The sequence below is a fragment of the Hemiscyllium ocellatum genome, chromosome 23, assembly GCF_020745735.1.
Source record: "Hemiscyllium ocellatum isolate sHemOce1 chromosome 23, sHemOce1.pat.X.cur, whole genome shotgun sequence".
In the NCBI taxonomy this organism is placed as follows: domain Eukaryota; kingdom Metazoa; phylum Chordata; class Chondrichthyes; order Orectolobiformes; family Hemiscylliidae; genus Hemiscyllium; species Hemiscyllium ocellatum.
The window spans coordinates 839328-863338 of NC_083423.1; the positions used below are offsets into that span (position 1 = coordinate 839328).

The window sequence follows — 24011 nt, forward strand, 5'->3', positions numbered from 1 at the left end:
AGTGATGCTGAAAAAGCACAGCAGTTCAGGCAGCATCCAAGGAGCAGTAAAATCGAGTACCTGATGAAGGGCTTTTGCCCGAAACATCGATTTTACTGCTCCTCGGATGCTGCCTGAACTGCTGTGCTTTTACAGCATCTCTAATCCAGAATAAACCTCTATAAAGTCATCCCTCAGCTTTCTAAACTCCAGTGAAAAAAGTCCCAGCTTATCCGAGCTCTCCTTCTAACTCAAACATTCCAGTCTTGGTAATGTCCTTCTAAGTCTTTTAAATCTGTTGACCATCTGTTTTACTTCATCTATCTTTTGGGTCATACTGAGCTTATAATGTTCCTGGAAGGTGTTTTGGATGTTTCATCAAATTTAAGGTGCTATATAAATTTCAGTCATTGTGTGGTATATGAATTGAGCCCTTGGTAATATAAATATTTAAGGCCACTGCTTGGTGTCTCCATACAGTTCAGAACGAGAATTATTTACAGAGAGTTAAAGGCACAAACCTGGGTCCATCATCCCAACAATAATTGCATTGTTCAGTGATTACACTATATTAGGAAATGTAAATTCTGAGGGTTGACATTTGCATGACATGTTTATTTGGTAAATTAATTTGTTATTCATACACAGTAAAATATTAACTTAAACATGAAACACACTTACACAGCCTGGTCTTGGATAAGGCACTTTCCCCTCATACGCTGCCCAGTGGTACTCAGGTCCCTCTTTATGCGCATAGGGTCCATTGAATGCTTCACGGATAGTAGACATGTGATAGACACAGACAGCATACCCTTGGAATACATTGCTGTGAGATACAGATTCAGCATTGTCACAAGGTACGAGTGGATACAATAGTTAGTCTTTCAATGTATGTACATATCTAATAACTTGCATTATGTTTTGTCTTTCATGATGCATGGTCCTGAAGCAGCTCACAGCCAATCCTGGAGTTCTGAACCATCAGAAAGAGTCAACTTGCACACAGGCCCATCCCACAAATTCAACTCTTTTCTACTATGCATTTAAAAGTGTAACATTTCTTGATTTTTTTGCCTAATATATTTAGTTTTGGAGTTACCTGGGAGTCTACATCACTTTACCATTGTCTATTACTACTGGATAGGTTTCTGCAGAGTGTTCCTCCCACACTGAGTTTTCAATGTAGTAGTAACAGTGAGACAAGGTGGATAAGGCATGAGAATGCATTTAGGAAGGAGAGTTAACTCAAACAAACTCTTGCCTGTTTTCTGATACCTGACAATTGGGCGGCATTGTCAGAAGCATACGCATTCATTGCCATTTTCTTTAGCCAGGATGCTGAACATATTGGATAACGTGAAGGAAGTCAGAATAGAAGAATCAATACAGGTTGACATTAAATTGGAGCTAAATCATTAGGATGTTTGTTATTCAAATAAATAATGAGTCAAGTATGGATTTATTTCCTTTAGTTTGTTTTATTCCTTTGAAGCACTGTTGGTATCAATGTATAATTCAACATGTGAATCTTGAAAAATCACTCCAAGAACAGGAGTTGGTTTGCATGCTAAATGTAAAAATTAGGAGTTGATGGGGTAACGAGTGGTTGCCATTGACTGTGCATTATCTGCCCTAGATGGGGGATGTCAATAAGGAGTAATGTCCAAAGATTGATTCATAGAATCTCTAGAGCATGGAAATAGACCCTTCGGCCCATCAAATCCACACCGACCCTCCGAAGAGTACTCCACCCAAACCAGCTCCCCGACCCTATTACTCTACATTTTACCCTGACTAATGAACCAACCCACACATCCCCGAACACTATGGGCAATTTAGCATGGCCAATTCACCTATTTTCTACATCTTTGGATTGTGGGAGGAAACCCACACAGACACGGGGAGAATGTGCAAACTCCACACAGACTGTCACCTGAGGCTGGAATTGAACTCAGGTCCCGGCCACTGTAAGACAGCAGTGCTAACCACAGAGCCATCGATCCGGCCCAGATGTCACAACACTCATAATCAAAAGCTCCAGACTAATGCACTGGGAACATGGATTTGAATCCAACCATAGCAGATGGAGACATTTTGAAATTGAATTCAGTTTAAAAAATCCCTGGAATTAAAAGTTAGCCTCTGGTTCATCAATGTCCATTATAGAGGGAAATCTGGAAAGTCTGGCCAACTTTGACTTCAGACCTTGAGTAATGTGATTGATTCTTACCTACTCTTTGAAGTGATCCAGCAAGCTGCTCAGTCCAAAGGCAATTAGGGATGGGCAGTAAAAGCTGGCCTTGCCAGTGACCCCCACTCCCAATGAACAAATAAAAAACAACCTCTTGTACTTCTTCACGAGATGGCCCCTATCACTTGCTTGACCTCTTACACTCCATTATGTATCATCAGTATATTTGAGGATGAAGCTGACTCTGGTATGTCATGGCTGAAAAGGATTTACAAATTGGTGTTGCATTTTCAAAAACATGATGCCAAAATAATGGGGTTATCACATATGCCACGATTGACAGTGGTCTTCAGACAGTTTTCAAATGACAAATCTTCTGTTAAATACTTGAATTAATATAACAAAATGAATATTGAAATTGGTGGAGCGTAGAGTTGTTCTGGGAGGAAATACAGTTTTGTTAATAGAGCAGGAAAGGTGAGACTTTCTGCAGGATGTTATCTCACTGCCATTTGAGTTTACAATTGTTGGAATAATGCAGTCCAGACAGTTCAGAAGCTGCAATTTAGATTGGACAATTGAGTGCAATTTTATTTTCCAATGCCTTTCTCATTTAAAGAAAATGCATGTGATTTTGTACACTCTCATCTAAGATTATAAACCCAACAAATTAGAGACGGTGTCCTGATGTATGAATATGCAGAGTTGCTCTGCAGAGAACAGCTTGCAGCAGATAATCTATCCTGGTAGCAGTTACAGTTTCACATGTGATTTATATTGGAAATAACAATCTTATTTATTTTACATTGCCTCAAACATTTACCTGAAGCAACAACAACTGAATGTAAGGTCTCCATGGGGAAATGATTGCAAAGCCCAGACATATCAACCACAAAACAGTGCAAGCCCTACACTTCGGCAAAGACATTAAGTTTATTCCTTAGCTAGTCTCTGACATTATTTTCAATGCCAGCAGCTCTAATGGATTCATCTGTAACAGGATGTCCCTGAGGTTTTCGACTCTGCTCCATTATGTTACAATCAATGCAACTCCTGAGAAAAATCAACTGAATGCGAGTGGGAATGCAACATTAAGCTCAAAATAGCTTTGCAAACATCACACTGCATTGGAACAATTAGTGAGAGAAAGGGTTTTAGCTTTAGTTTCAACTCACATTCACTCTAAGCTGCAATATAAATTGCAAAAATTCAGAGTTTTAAATTGTGAGGCCTGTTATAGAACTCAAAAGTAAAACCACAAAATTCCCCTTAACACACACAATGTAGAAACACAAGTCAAAACTAGAGCTATAGAATTCCAATCAAGAGTGATATTAATCCCTTTGTGAGCGAGATCAAAACTAGCGTGCATATCTTTAAGGTAAGAGGAGAATGTTTTAAAAAGGACAGGTGGGGCAACATTTTTACACAGAGAGTGGTTCATGTGTGGAATGAACTTTCAGAGGAAGTGGGGATTGCAGGTTCAGTTACAATGTTTGAAAGACATTTGGATAAGTACAAAAATAGGAAAGGTTTAGAGGGAGAAACAAATGGGATTAGTTTAGTTTGGGAACGTGGTCAGCATGGACTAGTTGGACCAAAGGAACAGGAAAATCGATGTTTTGGACTGGAGCCCTTGGGGATGGAGAGATAAATGGGAGGGGTTGGGGGGAAGGTAGCCAAGCGTGCAATAGGTGGATGGAGGTGGGGGTAAAGATGATAGGTTGGAGAGGGGGTTGGAGCGGATAGGTGGGAAGGAAGATTGACACATGGGACAGGTCATGAGGATGGTGCTGAGCTGGAAGGTTGGAACTGGGGTAAGGTGGGGGGCGGGAAATGAGGAAACTGGTTAACTTTGATACTCACCACATTAATGCTGGCAGACCTGTTGAGTTTTTCCAACATTTTCTGTTTTTATTTCAGAGCTCTATCGTCTGCAATTTATTCTTTTTATTACATACAGTTCTATCTGTTTTAGAAGCTAAGTTTCTAAATAATTATATCATGAATCTTTATCGCATCAGCCTGTTCCATATTGTTAGCTTGAGTCTGTTCCATAACAGCATGAATCTGAATTCCTGCCTTGCCTTACATAGAGATATCAGAATTGGAAAAGAGCAGTGATAAAATTGTCAGCTGAAGATTAAAGTTTACCTTGTAGTTCTGAATAAAACATAAATATCTGGGTTTTTATGGTCTCTGGTCTGTAACAGAAACACATCCTCTGTAAATAAAGGAAAATAAAGAGGATTAGGTGGATTGCAATATCGGGCTGTGTATCTCGGTAAAGGCTAAAACAACAAGAAGGGAGCTCACTGCAGTCACTGAACCAAGTTGCCATTTTCTCAAAAAGGTAGACAAGAAATGCTTACCTTCTTGGGAAACACACAAATGATTGATTGAAAGTGGAACCTCTTACACATTCATAAATAAATAATTTAAGGCTCTTTCATTCTAGTCTAATGCAATAGAAGTACATGGGAAATAAGCTTGAACAAACAACCAAGACTACTTAGGAAAAAAATCAATTAAACTAGCAAAGAGCATCTGGCATTATAGTGGAATTTTAGAGACTTCTAAATAGTCTACCTTTACTGACCTTAAGTTATCATTGTTTGTAGAATCTACAGAGTAGGTAATGGTTACATTAAGTTTCTATGCTATTATTATAAGATATGTGAAAAACATCCTTTAAAATTATCAATTAAAAATATGTTCTTCAACCACAGATGAACCATCGTGGCCTCCTTCTATGATCTCCAGAATCACAGATGACAATTCACAGCCAATTCCATTAACTCCAAGTAATTTAAGTTAAAAATCACACTACAGCAGGTTATGAAGGAGCAACGTTCCGAAAACTAGTGCTTCCAAATAAATGTGTTGGACTATAACCTGGTGTTGTGTGATTTTTTTAAACTTTGTCCATCCTAGCTCAACACTGGCACCTCCAAGTCATGATGTAATATTAAAAAATGGCTGAAGACACTGGAAGATGTAAAGACTTTGAGCACTGACAACATTCTGGCTATAATACTGAACTTACTGCACCCCAAGCCAAATGATCCCTGTACAGCTGCAATATTAGCATTGACCTGAAAATGTGGAAAACAAAGCAAAGAGAATTAATCTCAATATTCCTGTGTTTTGTATATTTCTCCATGATGTATTATTAATAATGCAATTCTCTGGCCTGGTGAATCTAGATTTCTTTAAGACAATTTGGTCTGTATTTTTTTCGATTACAAGGCTTTCTTTTGTATTGCTAAATCACTACAACTATCCATTAAATTGAATTGGTAGAAACAATATCAATCTTTCAACAGGTTAAGGAGATGATGTGGGCATTAATAAATAAGAGGATTATTTACAGCTGGAGGGATGGCCTACAGGCTTGTTTAACATTTATATCCAAATGGACAATCTGTTCTTCGAATAAATTGTCTACATTTCAATCTGAACATGGGTGTGTGCCTGATGGAATTGGTTTTTCGATGTGTTGGGTTTAGTAAAAACTGGAAAACCTGAAGAAAAAGATTATAAATAACATCGATATTTGTGAAGAATCTCTTATGGACCTCCCCAATAATCCAATTGTTAATAAACATAAATTTCTGCATCTTGGGATCATTCATTGTTGAAATGATTAAATCAATTCATTAAATCACTGGCAACAAATTCAAGCTACAGTTCCATCTCCTGCCCATTTTCTGTTTACAAATGAATTACTTTAGGCCTTTTAGTTGCAACCTGTTTTAGACCAACTCAATGAATATCATCTTTTGTGCCTGTGCTTGATGGTATGGCTCCCTTTTTGAGAGGAAATTTACTGTCTCCCTCTTAGATTACTTACAGTGTGGAAACAGGCCCTTCGACCCAACAAGACCACACCAACCCGCTGAAGTGCAACTCACCCAGACCCATTCCCCTACATTTATCCCTTCACCTAACACTATGGGCAATTTAGCACTCATGGCCAATTCACCTGACCTGCACATTTTTGGATTGTGGGAGGCTCCCGGAAGAAACCCACGCAGACACGGGGAGAGTGTGCTCACTCCACACAGTCAGTTGCCGGAGGCAGGAATTGAACCGGGTCTCTGGCGTTGTGAGGCAGCAGTGCTAACCACTGTGCCACCGTGCCACCCACTTGTTTCAGTTCACTGCAATGCTGAAAAAGACAATTTATTTTTCAATCTTTGTTAATTGAATTCTGAAAAGGAGCAGCCTATGGATGTTTCAAACAGATGAACAAAATGATGCCTCACCAATCTTTAAAAGTGATCTGATGTTTACTCAGTATCTTTTAAAAGCGCACAACTGAGAACTGAAAACGTGGAGATGCATGGACACAAACAGATATATATCCTCTCTCTGCAGTCTATGCCAAATACTACAAATATCAAAAACAACGTCAACTGTCTCCATGAAATTTGAATGACCGTTTTTCTTCCATTTTACAATAACTAACTCTCACATACTTCACAGCATTGAATGTTGCAGGGTTGCCAAATCATTGTTTATTCCATGATTTCACTCTGGGACAGGGTAAGGAGAATAGGCCCCCAAGTCTAGTTTAGTGAGAATGAGGATTGAACTCTATTGGTTTTAATCTGAACCCTATGATCACCGATTAAACTAACCAACTTCTTTTGTCATTGTTGATTATGTAGTTTACCACCTGAAAAACAGAATACAGAAATTATAGGAAATACTCTAAGTGTTGCACAATGTTTTGCAAATTTATCCAGAACACAGCTTTGAAATGGAGTTATATAAATTAAGTAATAATTTGGATTTTTAACATTCTTGTACAGAAACAGAACTTCAGTTTTGGAACTGCAAGGCTTTGAAGTCTTCACGTGGTTTTTTTTGGTTTCTTATACACTAATTGTATTTACTTCTCCCTTTTACTTTGATATTTCCATGACTCACCTGATGTTCATTTGATAAGAGTAGTCAGCCATTAGTCTCAGGTGTTATCAATTATATTTGGTCAATGAAAGATTTGAGAAGATGGCCTGTGTGCTAACTGTGTAGATGTAGTTAGACCACAGAGATACATAGAAAAGTACAGCACAGAACAGGCCTTTTGGCCCACGATGTTGTGCCGAGGATTAACCCTAATGAAAAATAACGCACCCCTCAACTCACTGCTATCCATGTGCATGTCCAGCAGTTGCTTAAATGTCCCCAATGACTCTGCTTCCACCACCACAGTTGGCAATGCATTCCATGCATTCACAACTCTCTGCGTAAAGAACCTACCTCTGACATCTCCTCTATATCTTTCTCCTGATAAATTAAAACTATGAAAAAGTCTCTGGCTATTGACTTTAGCCAGGCCTCTCATTTCTTGTATATCTCGATCAGGTCACCTCTCTTCCTCCTTCTCTCCAGAGGAAAAGGTCTGAGCTTATTCAACCTTTCTCCGTAAGGCAAGCCCTCCAGTCCGGGCAGCATCCTGGTAAACTTTCTTTGCACCCTCTTCAAAACCGCTGTATCTTTCCTATAGTAGGGCAACCAGAACTGGACACAATATTCCAAGTGTGGTCTCACCAGGGACTTGTAGAGCTGCAGCAAAATCTCACGGCTCTTAAACTTGATCCCCCTGTTAATGAAAACCAAAATACCATATGCTTTCTTAATAACTCTTGGGTGGCAACTTTGAGGGATCTATGTACTTGAACACCAAGATTCCTCTGTACCTCTACACTGCCAAGAATCCTGTCTTTAATCCTATATTCAGCATTCAAGTTCGACCTTCCAAAATGCATCACTTTGCATTTATCCAGGTTGAACTCCATTTGCCATTTCTCAGCCCAGCTCTGCATCCTGTCTGTGTCATGCTGCAGCCTGCAACAGCCCTCGATATTAACGGCACCTCCAACCTTTGTGTCATCTGCAAACTTACCAACCAATCCCTCAACCTCCTCATCCAAGTCATTTATAAAAATTACAAAGAGCAGAGGCCCAAGAACAGAGCTCTGCGGGACACCACTCAACACTGACCTCCAGGCAGAATACTTTCCATCTACAACCACTCTCTTCCTTCTGTCAGCCAACCAATTCTGAATCTAGATAGCCAACTCTCCCTGTATCCCATACATCCTGACTTTATGAATGAGTATATGATATAGAAGCAGAATTAGTCCATTTGGCCTATCGAGTCTGCTTGTCATTCAATTGTGGCTGATTTCAACCTGCTTCTCAACCCTATTTTCATGTCTTCTCCCCATAACCTTTGATCCCTCTTAGTAGTCAAGAACTTATCTATCTGTCTCAGTAACTTGGCGTCCTCTGTTACAATGGGTTCCACAGATTCCCCACCTTCTGGCTGAAGAAATTTCCTCTCACCTCAGTTCTTAAAGATTATCCCTTTACTCTGAGGTTGTGTCCTCATGTCCTAGTCTCTCCTAGTCAGAGAAACACCTTCTCTGTGTTTGTACTCTATCCAGGCCTTTCAGTATTCTGTAGTTTTCAATCAGATATTCCCTCAACCTTCTGAACTCCATCAAGACCCAGAGTCCTCAATTGCACCTCACGTGACAAGCCCTTCATCCCGGGATCATTTTTGTAAACCTTCTCTGAATCCCTTTCAATGTCAACACATCCTTCCTTAGATATGGGGTCCAAAGCTGCCCACAACATTCCAAATGTAGTCTGACCAAATCCTGTCAGAGCCTCAAATGTACATTCCTGCTCTTGTATCATAGTCCTCTCAAAATAAATGCTAACATTGCATTTACCTCCCTAACTGCTAACTGAACCTAAATGTTAACCTCAAGAGAATCCTGAACTTGGACACTTTGTTCCCTTTATTTCTGAAGCCTTTCCCATTGAGAAATTTGTCCAACTGTGGATCTGTTTTGTATTTTTTGTTGATCTGATACATCAGTTCTGCAATGCACAATGACAATACCAGACTCTCTCTGAAGAGTTTTTCAATAATTTGGTTTCAACATTATTCAGTTCTATCATCACTAGTTATAAATTGTCTGTGAAATGCTCCCATGATCTTTTGACAGATGCAACATCCATAATGTTACCTTTATATCTCTCAATGTCCAAGACCTAGAACATTCCTTCCAAGTGATTTATTTGTTTCTTCCTTCCAATTACTTCATTGCATTTATTGGTCATAATGCAGCCACCCATACATGTGGAGACCAAAACAGACTGAGTAACCACTTTGTGGAATAACACACTCGGATTGCAGACAAGTTCCTGAAATTCCAGTCATTTGGCAGTTCAATTCTCCATCCTGACTCCATTCTGTCCTTGGCCTGTTCCAGTGAAGAATCTCATCAGTCAGCTCATTGCAGTGCACCTTCTCAGTGTCCAGTCTTACAATTACAGATTATATGCCTCCAACTAATTTTAACTGATCTCTAATTGTTCTGAAGACGGGTCATTGGATCTGAAACATTAGACCTATTTATCTCTCTATCGATGCTGCCAGACCTGCTGAGCTCATCCAGCAATTCCTGATTTTGTTTTAATGACATTTTGTTGCTGCAGTCCATCTTAGTTCTTTCTTTATCCCTTCATAGTGCATTAAGTTGCTGCTATGCACCCATTCACCTTTCATCTGGTTCTTCACAATGTACAAAAACAGGCCTGTTGGCCACCAAGATATATCATTCAAACTCTCCCGACCTCCAGACAGTCCCAGACAGTTCCTTTTGTATTTCTCGATCACTCTCCAATCCTAAAGGTCCTCTCAAATGACCATTTATCTATTTCTCTGCCCAGAGATGCTACCAGTTAAAGCATTATGGGTGAGGCAGAGGACATGGGAGATTTCAGATGCTTCCAGTGAAATTGAGTAAATTGTTACTCAGGTCAAGTCATACTATTAAATATATCATCTAACTCATGCATAACTATTAAACTAACCACACAAGTACCATCACATTTCCTCAACTACATCTCCACCAGATCACTTACAACCCAAAGACCCTACCCAAAGCCCTGCCTGAAACATAACTCAACCCTTACCCTGAGCCAGACCCAACACCACAAAGATAGGTGGAGTTGTGGATAGTGAGGAGGGCTGTTGTCAGCTGCAAAGGAACTTAGATATGATGCAGAGCTGGGCTGAGGAGTGGCAGATGGAGTTCAACCCTGTCAAGTGTGAGATTGTCCATTTTGGAAGAACAAATAAGAATGCGGAATACAGGGTTAACGGTAGGCTTCTTATTAAGATGGAGGAGCAGAGGGATCTTGTGGTCGATGTTCATTGATCTTTGAAAGTTGCCACTCAGCTGGATAGAGCTTGTAAGAAGGCCTATGGTGTATTAGCGTTCATTAGCAGAGGGATTGAATTCAAGAGTTGTGTGGTGATGTTGCAGCTGTACAGGACCTTGGTAAGGCCACGTTTGGAGTACTGTGTGCAGTTCAGGTCGCCTCACTTTAGGAAAGATGTGGAAGCTTTGGAGAGGGTGCAGAGGAGATTTACCAGGCTGTTGCCTGGAATGGAGAATAGGTCGTACGAGGATAGGTTGAGAGTGCTAGGCCTTTTCTCATTGGAACGGTGAAAGATGAGGGGTGACTTGATAGAGGTTTATAAGAGGATCAGGGGAATAGACAGGCAGAGACTTTTTCCCCGTGTACAACAGAGTGTTACAAGGGGACATAAATTTAAGGTGAAGTGTGGAAGGTATAGGGGGGATGTCAGGGTGAGGTTCTTTACCCAGAGAGTGGTGGGGGCATGGAATGCGCTGCCTGTGGGAGTGGCAGAGTCAGAATCATTGGTGACCTTTAAGCGGCAATTGGATAGGTACATGGATAGGTGCTTAAGCTAGGACAAATGTTCAGCACAACATCGTGGGCCGAAGGGCCTGTTCTGTGCTGTATTGTTCTATGTTCTATGTTCTATGACCACTGGATCTGACCTGATCTGATCCATATCACCGTCCCCCCCAGACCCGATAAAAGGTTCCGACTGAAATATCCCTTCTCCCCGATGCTGCTTGATCTGCTGAGTCTTTTCTAGTTCCAGACTTTATCTGACAGACCCGGCACCTACCCTTCATACTCCCCCCCAGACCCGATACCCACCCTCCACACTCATCACCCCCCCAGACCTGGCACCTACCCTTCCACACGTTCCCATGCAGACAATTACAAACATGTACCATTCTTCACCCCAGACCTGACACATACCACCCCCACTTCCCCAACCAGACCCAACACCTACCTACCTATCCCCCCACCTCCCCATCCAGACTCGGCACCTACCTACCTATTCCTCCCATCTCCCCACCCAGAGCTGGTAGTTTGGCGCATCACTGAAGCCAAGCGCCAACTCACGGACACCTCGTCCTACTGCCTCTTCAAATGCAACCTCACCTCCCATCACCAAACCATCGCCCAGACCATACACAAACTCATCACCTCAGGGGATCTCCCATCACGCTCAACAACTTCTCTTTCCAATACTCCCACTTCCTCCAGAGCGAAGGGGTAGCCATGGGCGCCTGCATGGGCCCCAGCTATGCCTGTTTCTTTGTCGGGTACATGGACCAGTTGATATTCCGCAGCTACACAGACACCAGCCCTGACCTGTTCCTCCACTACATCGATGATTGTATTGACACTACCTCGTGCTCCCACGAGGTGGTTGAATAGTTCATCGACTTCACCAATACATTTCACCCCTACCTCAAATTCACCTGGACCATCTCAGACACCCTTCTCTTCCTGGACCTCTCCATCTCCACCTCTGGTGACAGATTCAACACGGACATCTACTACAAAACCACTCTCTCCCACAGTCACCTGGAGTACACCTCCTCCCACACTGACTCCTGTGAAAATGTCATTCCTGACTCCCACGTCCTCTGCCTCATCCACATCAGGAGGACTAGTTCCACCATAGAACACCCCAGAGAACAGAATTTCCCCTCCACTTGGTCAACAATGCCCTCCAGCACATCTCATCCACTTCCTGCACCTCCACCCTCGAACTCCACCCCTCCACTGCAACAAGGACAGAACCTCCCCCCGTCCTCACCTTCCACCCCACCAACATCCTCTGCCATTTCTATCATCTACAAACAGACCCCACCACTCAGGATATATTTCCCTCCCCACTCTTATCTGCATTTCGGAGAGACCATTCCTTCCACATCTCCATTGTCAGGTCCAAGCCCCCCACCAACACAATCACCCTCCAGGCACCTTCCCCTGCCACTGCAAGAAGTGCAAAACCTGCACCCACACTGCCCCCCCTCACCTCCATTCAAGGCCCGAAAGGATCCTTCCACATCGACAGAAATTTACCTGTACCTCTACCAAAATCATCCACTGTACTCATTGCACCCGATGTGGTCTCCTCTACATTGGGAAGATAGGACACCCAACTTGCAGATCATTTCAGAGAACATCTCCGGGACACCTGCACCAACCTACCCCACCGCCCCATGGCTGAACACTTTAACTCTTCCTCCCACTCTACCAAGGACATGCAGGTCTTGGGCCTCCTCCATCACCAAACCCTAACCACCCAACGCCTGGAGGAAGAATGCCTTGGAACCCCCCCAACCACATGGGATCAATGTGGATTTCACCAGGTTCCCCATTTCTCCTTCTCCCACCTTATCCTAACCCCAACCTTCCAACTTGTCACTACCTTCTCAAACTGTCCTAATTGTCCTTCTTCCTTTGCACCTTTCTGCTCCACCCTCCTCTCTGACCTATAACCATTACCCCACCTTCATTTACCGATCACATTCCCAGCTACCTTCCCCTCAGCCTCAACCCCCTCCATTTATCTCTCAGCCCTGGCCCACAAGCCTCTTTCCTGATGAAGGGCTTGTGCCCGAAACATTGATTCTCCTGCTTCTTGGATGCTGCCTGACCTGCTGTGCTTTTCCAGCAACACACTCTTCAACTCTGATCTCCAGCATCTGCAGTCCTCACTTTCTCCCAGAGCCAACATTCTGTCACACCACTTTCTGCTGGACTGGATTTCTCCCTCCCATTCCAAACTACCCTAAACATTCATTAATTATGTTGCCACCTTACAGACAGGCACCCTGTACCTTTTCCACTTATCATCCTAACTCGCTAATTTGTATAACCAATCCTTTTAACTTAATCACTGAAGTCCAGGTATCATTCTTGTAAATCTACGTAAATCTTGTACTATATATCCTTCCTGAGGTGTGGTGCCCAGATCTATCACAATAGTCCAAGTGGGGTCTAACTAGGCAGTATGTATATGTACAGCTTTATGCTCCAGTCCACTCAATAAAAAGGGCAGCATTCCATTAGCTTTTTTGATTATTTTCCTCACCTGTGTGTGATATTTTAAAGATCTATGATACTGAATCCCCAGATCTGTTTGGAAATCCACTGCATTTAACTTCATACCATGTGGAAAGTACCCTGTTCTATCCCTTCTCGCTCCAAATTGGATGACCTCACACTTGCTTCCATTGCCTAGTTTTGCCCATTTACCTAATGTACTAATATACTGATGCACAGCACTATGGTAGTTCAGTGGTTAGCCCTGCTGCCTCAGCGCTAGGGACCCAGGTTTGATTCCACTCTCAGGTGACTATTTGGAGTTTGCACATTCTTTCTGGGTCTGTGTGGGTTTCCTCCCACAATCCAAAAGATTACACAACACCAGGTTATAGTCCAACAGGTTTAATTGGAAGCACTCGCTTTCGGAGCGTCGTTCCTTCATCAGGTGGTTGTAAAACACAGAATTTATAGCAAAGTTTACAGAGTGATGTAACTGAAACTATACACTGAAAAATATCTTGATTGTTTGTTAAGTCACTCATCTGTTAGAATGACCATGTTAGTTCTTTGGAAGCTAGTCTTCCAATTAAACCTGTTGGACTATAACCTGGTGTTGTGTGATTTTTAACTTTGTACACCACAGTCCAACACCGGCATCTCCAAATCAATCCAAAAGTTGTGCAGGTTAAGTGATTTGGTCCTGGGAAACTACCTGTAGTGCTAGGCGCATTGGTCAGGGGGAAATAAAGGGAAATAAGTCTGGGTAGGTTACCCTTCGGAGGGTTGATATGGACTTGTTGGGCCAAAAGGCCTTCTTCTACTCTGTAGGAAATCTAATCTAGTTTTGATGCATGGGTTCTGTGAAGCTGCCAAAAGTTTTACAATTATTTTTCTGGAGTTGCTCAGATTACTGCTTCATGGTTTATTGTGTCTGTCAGTTGCTGTGAACCTTAGTGAAGCTGCTGTGTTTTTCTGGATGTGAATGGAAGCTGTTTGAAACCTGTGTACAGTGTATCAGACAGAGGCTTCATTAGCATGCTCCTGTTGTCCCAGCCAATAGTTTAGATTACTTACAGTGTGGAAACAGGCCCTTCGGCTCAACAAGTCCACACCGACCCACCGAAGTGCAATCCACCCATTCCCCTACATTTACCCCTGCCCCTAACACTATGGGCAATTTAGCATGGCCAATTCACCTGACCTGCACATCTTTGGACTGTGAGAGGAAACTACAGCACCCGGAGGAAACCCACGCAGACACGGGGAGAACGTGCAAACTCCATACAGCCAGTCGCCTGAGGCGGGAATTGAACCGGGGTCTCTGGTGCTGTGAGGCAGCAGTGCTAACCACTGTGCCACTCATGACATCTTACACATACTGATGCCTCATTGCTAAAGCTGGCTATCTGGTCATTATCGCTTTTGGGCAGTTTCTGTGCACGGATTGGCTGCTGTGTTGCAATACAGACAACACGACAAAACAATGCCATTTCTCGTAAAAAAACTCTGAAATATCCTGAGATCATGAAAGAAAAGAGCTTGAAAAATACAAGTTTCACTCAATGTACAGATATTTTCTGAATCAATCTGTTCCAAGATGTTGAGACACACCTCTGGAGTAGGCGGGGTTTGATCTTGTGCCTCCTGGCTCAGAGGTGGAGACATTACCACTGCACGAAGACAACCCATGCTGCCATATATTTTATCAGCATTATATGAATTTAGCTTTTGTCACCAGCATTTCTTTACCCATTTCATCAAAATGTGTGGCAATCCCATTCGGTCCCAACACTGAGCAGACCAGTCTGGCTTTGATGAAAGTGCTCCATTTATTCACCAGCACTCGTCGTCCTCCAATATCATTCTGAGGAGAAACATATCAACAAATGAACAAATCACAATCCTCATCAAGGGATCATCAGCATGATTTATTTTTATCTCTCCAATTAAACTCATTATTCGTGTGAATGTAATGTAGATTAATGCATACGACAGTTGCACCGATAGAGGAGGGAGAACTGTTCAGAATTAAAAGCTAATTAATTCAGGAAAATTATTTATCATCACAAGTAGTTGCACACGGTCTAACTCTAAATGAAGCATTCAGATGGTGCTGATTGGTTTCTTCCACAATCAATATAAACTTTCAACTGTAAATTGACACAGTCCAGATGTATTTCAAGTGATTCCTATCCTCTAGAAGGAATAACATTAATCAGTAGTAAGCATGATACAGATTTTTGATGTTGTAATTTGACAAAAATCCTTGGTTTGTTTCATCATGAGCTGATAATAGATGAAATGATTTGCTCTGAGCATTCTACTTCTGAAGAGGTGCTGATGGGCAGGTTTTGATGCAATTTTCAGAAGAAAATGTGTTCAGGCTCATTGCTGCAGGAATGATTTCTCTTGGGGTGTGAAGTGAAGGGTTTTACACACACAGAATGTAAATATAATAACAGAAGAGATGGCCAGCTATTGAATCTCTCAGAAGTTAACACAGTTAGAGAGTCACAGAGAGAAACAGCACAGAAACAGAACCTTTGGTCCATTTCGCCCATGCCGACTAGATATCAATAGACAATGGACAATAGGTGCAGGAGTAGGCCATTCTGCCCTTCAAGCCTGCACCACCATTTAATATAATCATGGCTGATCATCCTTAATCAGTATCCTGTTCCTGTCTTATCTCCATAACCCTTGACTCCACTATCCTTGACAGCTCTATCTAACTCTTTCTTAAACGAATTCAGAGACTGGGCCTCCACTGCCCTCTGGGGCAGAGCATTCCACACAGCCACCACTCTCTGGGTGAAGAAGTTTCTCCTCATCTCTGTCCTAAATGATCTACCCCGTATTTTTAAGCTGTGTCCTTTGGTTCGGCACTCACCCATCAGCGGAAACATGTTTCCTGCTGCCAGAGTGTCTGGTCCTTTCATAATCTTATACGTCTCAATCAGATCCCCTCTCAGTCTTCTAAACTCAAGGGTATACAAGCCCAGTTGCTCCACTCTTTCAGTGTAAGGTAATCCCGCCATTCCAGGAATTGACCTCGCGAACCTACGCTGCACTCCCTCAATAGCCAGAATGTCTTTCCTCAAATTTGGAGACCAGAACTGCACACAGTACTCCAGGTGTGGTCTCACCAGGGCCCTGTACAGCTGCAGAAGAACCTCTTTGCTTCTATACTCAATCCCTCTTGTTAGGAAGGCCAGCATGCTATTGGCCTTCTTCACTACCTGCTATACCTGCATGCTTACCTTCATTGACTGGTGTACAAGAACACCCAGATCTCTCTGTACTGCCCCTTTACCTAAATTGATTCCATTTAGGTAGTAATCTGCCTTCCTGTTCTTGCACCAAAGTGGATAACCATACATTTATCCACATTAAACTGCATCTGCCATTCATCTGACCACTCACCTAACCTGTCCAGGTCACGCTGTAATCTCCTAACATCCTCATCACATTTCACTCTGCCACCCAGCTTAGTATCATCAGCAAATTTGCTAATGTTATTGTTAATACCATCTTCTATATCATTAACATATGTTGTAAAAAGCTGCGGTCCCAGCACTAATCCCTGCGGTACCCCACTGGTCACTGCCTGCCATTCCGAAATGGAGCCGTTTATCACTACTCTTTGTTTCCTATCAGCCAACCAACTTTCAATCCAAGTTAGTACTTTACCCCCAATATCATGTGTCGGATGAGCCTAAGGTCCTCGAGTTCTTTCATCAGCGCTGCAATATGCTCTGTCAGTAGCTGAACGTGCACACACTTTCCACACACATATGAGCCAGACACACCAGAGTCGTTGACCTCCCACATCAAACACGTAGCACACTGAACCAGCTGGGCAGTCATGTCTTCACCCTCTTCAACTGTGGCATAATCACTTCACTCAACCTCCTTGTCAAAGACTCCTGAGCTAAAGCCTCACTCTTCAATCCACAGGAACTTCCTTGGATCCTCTTTTTGGGGCAGGTCTGTGGACTTTTAATTTAGGTTAGAGGAGGAGGGAGAGAGGGAGGCCCTACTTTGTAGGACCTGGGGTCTAGAACATACCCACTCAAATAACAATCACTTACCTTCCCGACTGACTTTGCGCTCCGCCTTCACTTCTGCCCAGCTCCCTCCGCTTTCTGATGCGATATCCTAAACTAATCTAGTCCCATTTGCCAGCATTTGGCGTATATCCCTCTAAACCCTTCCTGTTCATATACCGATTCAGATGGCTTTCAAGTGTCATAATTGTACCAGCCTCCACTGGCAGCCCATTCCATACACGTACCACCCTCTGTGTGAAAGTTGCCCCTCAGGTTCCCTTTTATTTCCCCTCTAACCTTAAACTGTTGCTCTTTAATCCTCGATTCCTCAAACTGAGGGAAAAAGACTGAGTGCATTCACCATATCCATGCCTCTCATAATTTCTACATTTCTATAAGGTCTCCCCCTACACTCTTACACCCCAAAGAAAAACGTCCTAGCATGTCTAACCTCTTCTTATAACTCAGATCCCTGACTCCTGGCAACATCATTGTAAATTTCTTTCCAGTTTAATAACATCGTTCCTATAACAAGGCGACCAAAACAGAACACAACACTCCAAGTGCAGCCTCACCTATGTCCTGTACAACTGCAACATAACTTCCCAGCTTCTATACCAATGTCCGGACTAATGAAGGTCAGTGTGTCAAAAGCCTTCTTCACTGCCTTGTCTACCTGTGACTCCACTTTCAGAGAACTGTGTACCTGAACCCCAAGTTCCCTCTTTCCACTACACTCCTTAAGGCACTACCATTCACCATGAAATTCCTACTTTGATATGGCTTTCCATAATGCAAGTCCTCACAATTAATAATATTAAACTCCATTTGCCATTTCTTGACCCACTTCCTCAGCTGATCAAGGTCCTGCTGCAATTTCTGATAACCTTCCTCACTGTCCACTATGCCACCTATTTTAGTATCATCTGCAAACTTATTAATCATACTTTGTACATTCTCATCCAAATCATTGATATAGATAACTAACAGCAATGGGCCCAGCACTGACCCCTGAGACAATCCACTAGGTGCAAGTCTCCAGTCTGACAGTCTTCTGGGGCACTTGACTCAACTCTGGTGAAGTCTGAAATATTGTGGCCAGTGACCCTACAATTTCTTCCTTCAATATCCTTGGCGGCTGAACTGGTCCTCGTGTCCTGTCAACTTACCGTACAACTGTTTGTCGAACATTTCTGCCCTTTCAATATTGAAGTGGAACTGAACTGGAGCAGTTCATTGACATCATTCACATCTTCCACCCCACCCTCAATTTACTTGGTCCATCTCGTACAACTCTCTCCCCTTTCTTGACCTCACCATTTCCATCTCTGGTGAGTCTCCAGACGGATGTTTACTACAAGCAAAAAATGAGGTCTGCAGATGCTGGAGATCACAGCTGAAAATGTGTTGCTGGTCAAAGCACAGCAGGTTAGGCAGCATCTCAGGAATAGAGAATTCGACGTTTCGAGCATAAGCCCTTCATCAGGAATGAGAGAAAGTAGCCAAGCAGGCTAAGATAAAAGGTAGGGAGGAGGGACTTGGGGGAGGGGCGATGGAGGTGGGATAGGTGGAAGGAGGTCAAGGTGTGGGTGATAGGCCGGAGTGGGGTGGGGGCGGAGAGGTCAGGAAGAAGATTGCAGGTTAGGAGGGCGGTGCTGAGTTCGAGGGAACCGACTGAGACAAGGTGGGGGGAGGGGAAATGAGGAAACTGGAGAAATCTGAATTCATACCTTGTGGTTGGAGGGTTCCCAGGCGGAAGATGAGGCGCTCCTCCTCCAGCCGTCGTGTTGTTATGTTCTGCCGGTGGAGGAGTCCAAGGACCTGCATGTCCTCGGTGGAGTGGGAGGGAGAGTTAAAGTGTTGAGCCACGGGGTGGTTGGGTTGGTTGGTCCGGGCGTCCCTGAGGTGTTCTCTGAAGCGTTCCGCAAGTAAGCGGCCTGTCTCACCAATATAGAGGAGGCCACATCGGGTGCAGCGGATGCAATAGATGATGTGTGTGGAGGTACAGGTGAACTTGTGGCGGATATGGAAGGATCCCTTGGGGCCTTGGAGGGAAGTGAGTGTGGAGGTGTGGGCGCAAGTTTTACATTTCCTGCGGTTGCAGGGGAAGGTGCCGGGGGTGGAGGTTGGGTTGGTGGGGGGTGTGGACCTGACGAGGGAGTCACGAAGGGAGTGGTCCTGGCGGAACGCTGATAGGGGAGGGGAGGGAAATATATCCTTGGTGGTGGGGTCCGTTTGGAGGTGGCGGAAATGACGGCGGATGATACGTTGTATGCGGAGGTTGGTGGGGTGGTAGGTGAGAACCAGTGGGGTTCTGTCTTGGTGGCGGTTGGAGGAGCGGGGCTCAAGGGCGGAGGAGCGGGAAGTGGAGGAGATGCGGTGGAGGGCATCGTCGATCACGTCTGGGGGGAATCTGCGGTCCTTGAAGAAGGAGACCATCTGGGCTGTGCGGTGTTGGAACTGGTCCTCCTGGGAGCAGATGCGGCGGAGACGAAGGAATTGGGAATATGGGGTGGCGTTTTTGCAGGGGGCAGGGTGGGAGGAGGTGTAGTCCAGGTAGCTGTGGGAGTCAGTCGGTTTATAATAGATGTCTGTGTTGAGTCGGTCGCCCGAGATAGAGATGGAAAGGTCTAGGAAGGGGAGGGAGGAGTCTGAGACAGTCCAGGTGAATTTCAGGTCAGGATGGAAGGTGTTAGTAAAGTTGATGAACTGTTCAACCTCCTCATGGGAGCACGAGGCAGCGCCGATACAGTCATCGATGTAGCGGAGGAAAAGGTGGGGGGTGGTGCCAGTGTAGTTGCGGAAGATGGACTGTTCCACATAATCCTACGAAGAGGCAGGCATAGCTGGGGCCCATGCGGGTGCCCATGGCAACTCCTTTAGTTTGGAGGAAGTGGGAGGATTGAAAAGAGAAGTTATTCAGGGTGAGGACCAGTTCAGTCAGTCGAAGGAGGGTGTCAGTGGAAGGGTACTGGTTGGTGCGGCGGGAAAGGAAGAAGCGGAGGGCTTTGAGGCCTTCGTGATGGGGGATGGAGGTGTACAGGGACTGGATGTCCATAGTGAAAATAAGGCGTTGGGGACCGGGGAAGTGAAAATCCTGGAGGAGGTGGAGGGCGTGGGTGGTGTCCCGAACGTAGGTGGGGAGTTCTTGGACTAAAGGGGACAGGACCGTGTCGAGGTATTGGGAGATGAGTTCGGTGGGGCAGGAGCAGGCTGAGACAATGGGTCGGCCGGGGCAGGCAGGTTTGTGGATTTTGGGCAGGAGGTAGAAACGGGCGGTCCGGGGTTGTGGGACTATGAGGTTGGAGGCGGTGGATGGGAGATCCCCTGAGGTGATGAGGTCATGGATGGTCTGGGAGATGATGGTTTGGTGGTGGGAGGTGGGGTCGTGGACAAGGGGGCGATAAGAGGAGGCGTCCGCGAGCTGGCGTTTGGCTTCAGCCGTAAAAAGGTCAGTGCGCCAAACTACCGGATGTTTACTACAAACCTACTGACTCTCATAACTACCTGGACTACACCTCCTCCCACCCAATATCCTGCAAAACTCCATCCCATTCTCCCAATTCATTTGCCTTTTCTACATCTCCTCAGATGAGGAGACATTCCACTCGTGAGCATCCTAGATGTCCATCTACTTTGAACAACATGCTTTTCTTCCCTCCATCACCCAGACAACCCACCACCGCACCAACTCCATTCCCATTCCATCACTCTAAACCTGCAATAAAGACAGAGGCCCCTTGTCCTCACCTGCCACCCCACAAGTCTCTGCTATCCTCAAACACTTCCGCCATCTCCAACTAGACCCCACCATCAAGAACATCTGCCCCTCCCTGCCCCTATGGTTTCCGCAAGGACCGTTCCCTCCGACCATCCTTGGTCACGCCACCCTCACCACTGTTCCCCCAGGTACCTTCCCCTGCAACCAGACCAAATGCAAAACCTGTCGAACATCACCACTACCCCCTCATCTCCATCCAGGGCCCCAACAGTCTTTCCAAGTGAGACAGAGGTTCACCTGCCTCTGGTCCAACCTAGTTTACTGCATCAGGTGCTCCTAATGCAGTCTTTCTGACATCAGGGAGCCCAAACTTAAATTTAGGGAATGGTTCACCAAGCATCTCAGTCAGGCCCGCAGGGGCCAACAGGACCTCCCAGTCACCGTCCATTTCAATTGCCCCAGTCATACCCTTTCTGTCATGACCACCCTTGTCCTCCTCCATTGCCAAAACAAACCAGAACTCCTATTGGAGGAACACCATCTTATCTTTTGCCTGGCCAGCCTACAGCCTGGAGGACTCAACATTGAGTTCTCCAATTTCAAATAACCTCTCTCCCCATCCCTGACTACCTTCTTAGCCCCTCCACATCCCTTCCATTCCCTGCCACCAAATAGAATCATTCCTCCCATTGACCAAGCAGGTCGTATGCTCTGTCTTCATCTAGCTCCACTTCACTACCCTGCTCCTGCCACCTCCTTTATCTGCAGCAGCCCCCACACCCACCCCCAGCCCTGAAAAAGGGTTACACCTGAAACATCAACTTCTCCAGCTCCAGAGGCTGCCCGGCTTGTTATGTTCTTCCAGCCTCCTGCCTGTCTACTGTCAATAATGAACCTGGTCATCATGATCTGGACTGAATTCTCCTCTTTTGTAAGGAAGGATGCAAACTATTCATTTAATAACTCAACAACCCCTTCTACTCCGGGTGTAAATCCCCGTTCTGGTCCCGAATCACTTCTACTCCACTTTTTACTATTTCTGCTTAGAGATGACTTTGGGACACCCCTTGAAGTTTGCTACCAGTTTTTTTCTCGTAATTCCTCTTTGTTTTTCTCATTTGCTTTTTAAGATCCCTCCTTTGAAAAAAGGTGGCAATTCAGTTGTGTCCTATGACAGTATATAAACTCTCAGCTCAAAACAGGTTTTGACTTTGGGATAGAAGAGACATGATGTTTCAATTGCCCGTGAGGAGCTCATTCTAAAGCAATTGGATAATGCCTATTCAGTACCATGCTTCACTCTCGCTCTGTGTTCACTGATCTACATTGGCTCCTCGACAAATACATCTCCAGCCTCACACCTCAAAAATATCTGTGTCCTCTCAAGTGCCATATGCATTGTAAATCATAATATCTCTCCCATCATTGGTAACTGTGACTTCATTTACCTAGGGCCCAGGATCTGAAATACCCTCCCTCACCTCTCCACCTCTCTTTTAATATGCTGTTCAAAACCTACCTCCCTGAACAATCATTTGGTCATTTCATCTAGTTTCTCCTAATTAACTTAGTATCCCATATAACTTAACACTGCTCTGGTGAAGCACATTGGTTATTTCATTATGTTGCAGGTACTATCTAAATATAAGTTGTTGTTGTTGAATGCACTGATGACTGATGAAACTCAGATATAAGCTATTCTTGGAGTGGAATATAAAGGAGATGCTGGGAATCAGGTGGAGAGTTTGTCAGAGTCTTTGCTGCCTCCTCCCAGAAAGGAACTTAAGCAGAGACATTTCCCAGGATCAAGGACTTTGGAAGGGGAAATCCCATTAGACAAGAGCCGCTGGTCATTCCCATTGAGAACACGTTTCTCCTCCAGGGGGTTGTTAGTAATTGGAAATTCCTACGGCAGAGCAGTGGAAGCTAGTCAAGGTGGAGGTAGACAGTTACTCATTGACAAGGAGTCAAACATTATGGGAGACAGACAGGAAAATGGAGTTAAGCTCACAATCACATCAGCCATGGTCCACTTGACTGGCACAACAGGCTTGATGGGATGATTGGCTTATTTCTGGTCATCTTCCTTGTGCTCTGAAGTACAAAGCAATGAAAGTTCCTAAGGAAGCACTGATCCCCATAAATACACAGTTAGTATGATACTTCTGTTAGATATTGTCATTTTTCTACGAAGTGAAAAACAGACGTGGAAAAGATTGTTTACTGTTTAGTTTCTGACAGGAGCTTGAAAATGAGGTAATGAAGCGACAGCTGGTGGTAACATTTGTTGAATTTGGTTTTGTTTTGTTTCAGTTCTTTGGGCACAGAATGTAGACAAGTTAAAATGTTTTTCCAGTTGGTGATGGTATCTCTATTGATATGTACTAAATTAATGATGTGATGACTCATTTCCTTTCTTTTTCTTTAAAAAAAATACATTTGACTCTAAATTAGATGACAAAACTTAACTGTGAGATGATGTGCATGGGATTATTTCCATGTAGGGGGGATTGGTCTTCAGGATGGTGTGAGGGGAGATAGTGGAGAATAGTGATGAACATAGCTATCTTGTTCTAATTTTGGAATCACACCATCTTTACTTACAGCACAAAGTCTTCCCACCCTGGAATAGTGCGCAGGGTTACCTCCCTCTGTCTCCAGGGCTTTCTCAGTGAAGAAAAAGTAAACTTTGTCATCATCTTTGTCATCATTATCTGCAATCAGGTGAGCAGCAACAAACTTGGGTTCTGTCAGAAGATGGGATTATTTATATTAGTGACATATTTAAAAAAAAAGGATACCTGAGAAATAGCTG

The 24011-nt window shown here is 44.1% G+C and overlaps 1 protein-coding gene across 1 annotated transcript in view; it reads right to left on the minus strand.

Moving 5' to 3' along the window:
* The window catches only part of LOC132826828 (semaphorin-3E-like), a 328532-nt gene that overhangs the window by 66666 nt on the left and 237855 nt on the right, over positions 1 to 24011 (minus strand). Inside the window, exons 7-10 of the mRNA XM_060843075.1 lie at positions 23801 to 23943; positions 15176 to 15290; positions 4325 to 4394; positions 661 to 805 (exon numbers count right to left, since the gene is read on the minus strand). Coding sequence (XP_060699058.1) covers positions 661 to 805; positions 4325 to 4394; positions 15176 to 15290; positions 23801 to 23943 — 473 coding nt within the window. The remainder of the gene's footprint in view (positions 1 to 660; positions 806 to 4324; positions 4395 to 15175; positions 15291 to 23800; positions 23944 to 24011) is intronic.